Source organism: Scylla paramamosain, chromosome 4 (assembly GCF_035594125.1).
Source record: "Scylla paramamosain isolate STU-SP2022 chromosome 4, ASM3559412v1, whole genome shotgun sequence".
NCBI lineage: Eukaryota > Metazoa > Arthropoda > Malacostraca > Decapoda > Portunidae > Scylla > Scylla paramamosain.
Window position 1 is genome coordinate 16,053,820 of NC_087154.1, and position 6,683 is coordinate 16,060,502.

The window sequence follows — 6,683 nt, forward strand, 5'->3', positions numbered from 1 at the left end:
GGCAGTTCAGATTTTAAGGTTATAAAAGCTTTCTGAGCTTCATTACTCCACTCTAAAGGTTTGTTTGTTTTTCTATTCTTCTCATTTTTATGACCTACAAGAAATTTATTCAAAGGGGCTGCAACCTGAGCATAATTTTTTACAAACTTTCTGTAGTAATTGCATTAACTCTGTACATCCCTGACAGTCTTAGGGACGGGTATTTCTTGAATACTAGCTACTTTGTCAGGCTGTGGTCTAATTCCTTGCCCACACACTATATGACCCAAATATGAAACTTCCTCTTTGAAAAAATTACATTTATCCTGTCTTAATGACATTTTAGCATCTGCTAATCTTTTTAGGACTTGCTCAAGGTTTTCTACATGCCTTTGAAAAATTGGTCCTAACACAATAATATCATCCAAGTACACCTGTGCAATTTTACCAATCAGTCCATGCAAGATATTATTCACTATTCGCTGGAAGGCAGCAGGTGCGGTTTTCAAACCAAACGGGACACAGGTATATTCCCACATGCCATAGGGAGTGCAGAAAGCAGTTTTTTCCCTTGCTTCTTCGGCCAGAGGTACTTGGTGATATCCCATTCTCAGGTCTAGGGAGGTAAATATCTTACTCTCACCAAGCTGTTGCATGATAGTTTGCATATTGGGCAAAGGATGTTTATCATCTATTATATCTTCATTTAGCTTACGAAAATCCAGGCATAGCCTGATGCCTCCATTTTTTTTAGTTACTGGGACAAGAGGGGAGTTATAGGCAGAACAGCTGGGTCTTATCAATCCTTGTTTATACAGTTCTAGCAACTGCTCTTCTATTTGTTGATGAAATTTGAGAGGAATAGGGTAAGGCTTATTATATATCGGCTGTCCGGTCCTTTGTTTAATAGTGTGACAATAATAGGGGGTAATGGTCAAAGGTTCTCCCTTTAATGCAAATACAGTAGGGTATTTGTACACCAAGTACTTGAGTACCTCATTTTCTTTACTGTCCTGAGGGAACAATGAATTTACTAATGTCACCAAACTTTTTAACTTAGCGTCTGCTGAGATATTATCACTTGATTCTGCTGTTACTCCTCATGCTGAAATATGGGAATGTGGTACCTGGTACGGTATGGCTTCGCATGGGTCTAAATGACCCACAAGTCTCTGTTTTTACTTCTACGTATTCAGTACTTGGATTAGCAGAGGGGATAATGAATTTACTCCTCTTACCCTGCTGATCTGGCTCACAATATACGATTCCTGGGTACAAGTACTGACTATTCTTGTTAGCCTCATATGGAAGAAAAACTCCTTCGGTACATCGGATACCGACCTCTAGTTCCAAGTAACCTATCATTCCTCGAGCCAACCATGTATCTCTGACCACTTTTACCTTGTAAAACCTTTGTTTCCTCGGTCCTTCAGCAACTTCCTCGGTTAGTCACGCCGAAAAATCACCTACACACCCATCTGGATCCTGTTCTACCTCAACTGCATCACCATCAAATGTCAACTGTAACATCTTACCTCCATCACAGGTGTGAGCAGGTTTTATCATTACTGCCTTTCTAAACATGAAGTCCAAGCCTAACACTGCGGAAGTTGGAAGTGTAATTTCCCTAGAAATTACTACGCATGGTTGTTCTTCTATTCCATGTCGGAAGTCCATCTCAATGACATCTCTACCTACGGTTGGTACTGGACTCTGTGTCACGCTGCTCAGCTTGTACGCCATGGGGGAAGTATATACACCATTTATTACTGTAAAAAGTTCTTCTTCTATTAATGTCTAGCCTGATCCGCTATCTAGCACTGCAGCTATGGGAATCTGATTTTTTCCTGCCTTTACCTGCAAACAAAACAATCGCGTCCTTTCATGATAGAACGCGCACAACTCCTTTACATTATTGGCGTTTTTTTTTTTTTTGTTATTATAGGGCCAAGTGGTTGCTTCCTCATACATGTTTACTTCCTGATCCGGCAGCGCTACTGCACAACGTGACACAGGTGGCTTTTTGTAGGGACAATCAACTACTCTGTGCCCCCCAGTACCACATAATCAACATCTGAAATCTCTACGGTTCATGTCTACCCACCGTGGCGGTGGTGGTGGTGGTGGACGTGGTATTGGTGCGATGGGTTGGTACGCACGACCTTGTCCTATCCTATAGTTTCTGGCTATGTGACCCAAACGTCCGCACTTGTAACAATCTACAGTTCTCATGTTTGCTTGGCGCGGATTAACGTTATGGAAAGGAGCAGGAATAGGTGGTGGCTGCATGTCCATCCTCTGCTTTAGGGCGGTGTGCCTCTTAGGAGGGGGAGGTGGATTATATTTCGGAGATTTATCTGGTTGTGCCTGACGTGTAGGAGAAACTGCCATGGCAGCCATAGTAGTGACTGGAGTTCCTCGTCTTTCTCTATGGATATCTGCATCAGTTAATTTATACTGAGGATGGGTGTTGGCCCATGCATAACCTCTGTTTAGTATTTTTAAGGGATCCTTGAGCTCATCATCACGCAAAGTATATTCAAATGATGGAGGGAAACAGCTTAGCATCCTGGCAGCAAAATTATTTTTATGCAGTGGCTCAAATGCTGGAATCTGACGTGACAAACCTCCATATGCAGTGTCACATCTCATGTAAAATTCCTGAAGCGTTTCTCCCTGTCCTCTCTTCGCGCTGTTCAGTATTTCTGTCCATAGTTTTGGGCTAACATTATCAGGAAAGAGTTTGAGGAACCCTTCTTTTACAAGATCATAATCCTAGCCATGATTAACAATAACATTTTCAAGCAACACTCTGGCACTTCCTAGGCAGTACTGCTTAGCTAACTCAAGCTTGTCTGTTTCATCCCAATTTAATTGCGTTCGTGATTCCAGATCTGTGAAGAAATCACGAGGGTTGGTGTGACAAGGGAGGCTAGGGTACGCGGTGTAACGTTCTTCACCCCAACAAAAGTATTTCAGGCCCTGTACGCGGCTAAAATCATTTTTCGTATGTCTGGACAGGAGAGCTTCAGAGTCCTGTTGCGTTAAGACAACAGGCGGTTTTTCCGACGTATCAGGTTGCTGCGCCATAATGATCACTTCACTACAACTGAAATTGCCTTGACAAGGATCACAAATATTTTCCGTTAAAAATTTTCTTTTATGGCTTACCCAACACCTGACACCAATGTCATCACCCTCCTCCTTACCTTTAAGGGAACTGCAGGAACTGCACTAATTCTTTATATAACGAACACCACAAGGTTTAAATCCAGGTAACCGAGAGTTAAGGCCGGGGTTCTCACAGTGGGGTAAGCCACAAACGCAGTTCAGAAACGTTAACACTATTTATTAACCAGTAGTTAACACATTTCACGATACTCGCAAGCAACGAAAGACCAGAATTCCACCACATATTAAAACATATAATGACCTTTCGATAAATCTTGACACCTGCTTTCTGCCTCTGTCAAGAAACGGGAACCGCACTGTACGAGGCGTAGCTGTCCGCCGCCATGGTCTTGCAGTAATGCAAACCCTATTCCGTTGAGCCGAGAGGCATCCGTCTGGAGGATAGTTGGCCGGGCTGGATCAAATGAGGTGAGGACTGGAGGTTGTGAGAGTGCTGCCTTGACTTGTCGAAAGGCCGCATCATGATCCGGTGTCCACAGGAACTGTCTCTTCGGGCTCATCAGGGGTCGGAGGGGTTGAGCGGCCGCAGAGATCTCAGGGGAAAACTCAGCTAACTGGTTGACAAGCCTCATAAAGGATCTGAGGTCTGTCAGATTTGCTGGAGTTGGGAAATCCCTGATAGCAGCCACTTTACCTGGGTCAGCAGCAATGCCAGCCATTGATAGTGTGAATCCGCAGAAATCTACCTGGGGTGCTGCGACTACAAATTTTTCCCTGTTGAGGGTGATGCCAAATTCGCGACATCTGGTGAGAACTTGGTGGATGCGGCTCAGGTGAGTGGTGTAGTCGGCGTCATACTGTAAGATATCGTCAACCACTTTCACACAATTCTTGATGCCTTGTAGAGCTGCATCACCTCGCAAGCAATAGGCATCACCTGTCGCTGCGAATCCCATCGGTCCCCTGCAGTACTGGAACCTACCATGTGGTGTTATGAAGGTGGTAAGGTGTCTGTCTTCCTCAGCAAGATCGATCTGCCAGTAACCGCAGAGAGCATCCCTCGTCGAGAAGTAACGGGCTGTGGCATCCACGCTACGAACAGCGGCAAAGGGTGTAGGCGATGGATGAGCTGGTCGGGCGATTTGTGAGTTGAGTTTGGACAGATCTGTCGTGATCCTTACACCTCCCTTAGGTTTAGCCACGGCGACCAGTGGGTGACACCACTCGGAGGGTTCATCACCTGCAGATCGAATGATTCCTTGAGATACCATGGATTCGAGCTCTTCTTGAACTTGACCTCTGAAAGCCAGGGGGATCTGCCGGGCAGTATGGATGGCAAAAGGCACTGTACCATCCTTGAGATGGATTCTCATAGGTGAACCCATCATAGGTTTGAGTGGTGTGGACTCTAAGGCTGCCTTGTCCACAAGAACGTCCTGGAACTCCTTCAAAAAGTACACCTTAGCTTCTGAAGGTGGTGTGATGCTAGAGACCGGGAGCTCCACGCACTTCTTGGCATGCTTTACTTCCAAGATTGGCTTGGGGAAGTCCTTGGAGATGATGGCCAACGCTTGACAGTGGCCGCGGGAGAGAAGTGGTCTGGATATCCTTGTGTACCCGGATTTCAGCTAAACACGACTTCTCACCTAGAGTTAGAGTGGCCGTGAGCATTCCGAGGGCGGGAGCCATTTCAGAACCGTCAGCTGTGAGTGTAGTGGTTTCTGGGGGGGTCTGTAGCTGGCTCGAAGGAATCTGAAGACTCCTCAGGTGTTGTGGGCCGATCATAGTGATATCAGCGCTGGTGTCAGGCATTATCCGCAAGTGCGACGACTTACCACCATGGGTGACAAGAACACTGACGTGTTGAGGTACTGCCGGGCTAGGAGATATCACGCGACGGCAGGACAGCTGCTTGGATTTTTGTTGCGAAGGGGTGGGAGCACCATCAGTACTACCCCGCTTGTGGTTCTGACGGGATACCTTCTTGCAACAACTATCAAAGTGGCCGATACGGGAGCAGAGACGGCACTGAGCTTTGCTGGCGGGGCACTTGACAGTGGATGCGAAGTTGCCTTGGCGACCACAGTTACGACAGGTGACCTGGGCTGCAGGGCAGGCCCCTGTCTCATGGTACCTTGCACAGCACTGACACAGTTCTGCTGTCTTCGCTGTCGACTGTTGCGGAGGTTGCTTATCGAGATTCTTCTGTTTCTTACTCTTCTGGTGCGGGGTTAAGGCTCTCACCTGTGTAGGCTGGGCACGGATGTCAGACGTGGCGCATCTGGCTGCCTCGTAGGAGCGGCAGGCCGTGACCATCTCCTGTAGGGAGCACTTGTCGTCCAAGGATATGAGTCGCTGGATTAACTCATCATCCCGGACACCCATAAGAATCACCGATTTAAGCTGAGTCTCCTCGCATACCGATGACTTACCAGGACAGATGTCGATCTCCTCGGCGCGGCGTCGCAACCTTACGTAAAAGTCGGCGAATGTTTCAGCTTCCATCTGTCTGCAGCTGAAGAGCTCTCTTCTGCGTAATGCCTCGTTCCGCAAACCCTTGATGTGTAGCTCCAGAGCGTCCACCACCTCATCGACAGTCTTATCTGTGGTGGGAGGAATTTGTAAGGTGTGCTCTAAGACACGTTGAGTCTCAAGGGTGAGACACATACGCAGCTGGATGAGCTGCTTCTCCTGTGTTAAGCTGGACATGTCCACCATTGTTGCATAGTCCTGCCAGCGTCGCTTCCATTCACGAAACAGTTGGTAGGTAGCGTCGGGCTTCAGCGGCGGTGGAATCTGAGCTGCAGGCTTCTGAGTGGAAGGAGTCCGTGGCTGTTGGGGCTGGCGGCGGGTGGGGTTCTCGGGGTCCTCGCCGTCGTCCTCAGGGAGGACTTGAGGGGTTTGCCGTTGAGCAGCAAGCATGCTGATCAGAGCCTCAAACCTGGCATTATCCTCTTGCCTTCTGCTTTCCTCTGCTTCTCTTCGTCGTTCCTCATCTCTGAGCCTAGTCTCCTCCATCCATTTCATGAGAGACACGATATCAGCTGGTGGCGGTGAGGTTGCAGTATGTCGCCAATCGCCGGCGACGGCTTGGTCCTTTTCCTCACCGACACGGCGTTCGTGCTCACCAGAGCGAGTGAGAGGCATTGCGTCACACAAAATTTATTCTGCAGTATTAATAAATCTCATGAGAAAGTTTGATGAAAGTCAGCAGGGTGTGTGTGAGTGCGTGATTCAGTGGGTATATGCGTGGCAGTGTTTGGCATCTATGTATGGCGGGACGAAAGGTGAGCGAGGCATCACCGCAGACTGTGGTTCCAGCCCGAGGGCCGAAGCAGTCACCCGAGAGACATGCGAGTGAGGGTATGTACGCCGCTCGCTGTGCCGTCCTCCTGTTTAACCAGCCACTACACTTCTTATGCCTCTGAATGACACGGAAGTATAATAACACTGCACTATACACATCACTGAGCACGAAAGCACTGCACAACACACTGTGAGTCACTCGGTTCACTACACTGTCGATGAGATGGAGTACACTGGGCAGCGGGCAGCAGCTAGGTCCGGCGTGG

At 47.8% G+C, this 6,683-nt stretch overlaps 1 protein-coding gene across 1 annotated transcript; it reads right to left on the reverse strand.

Annotated features, from left to right (window-relative positions):
- Positions 1–2,018: 2,018 nt before the first annotated feature.
- Positions 2,019–6,258, reverse strand: LOC135100129 (uncharacterized). The gene is made up of 4 exons (XM_064003093.1): positions 4,758–6,258; positions 3,474–4,681; positions 2,181–2,436; positions 2,019–2,023 (listed from the first exon to the last, which is right to left on the reverse strand). Exons 1-4 carry the CDS (start codon positions 6,256–6,258, stop codon positions 2,019–2,021), a joined length of 2,970 nt encoding a protein of 989 aa, XP_063859163.1.
- Positions 6,259–6,683: the final 425 nt, after the last annotated feature.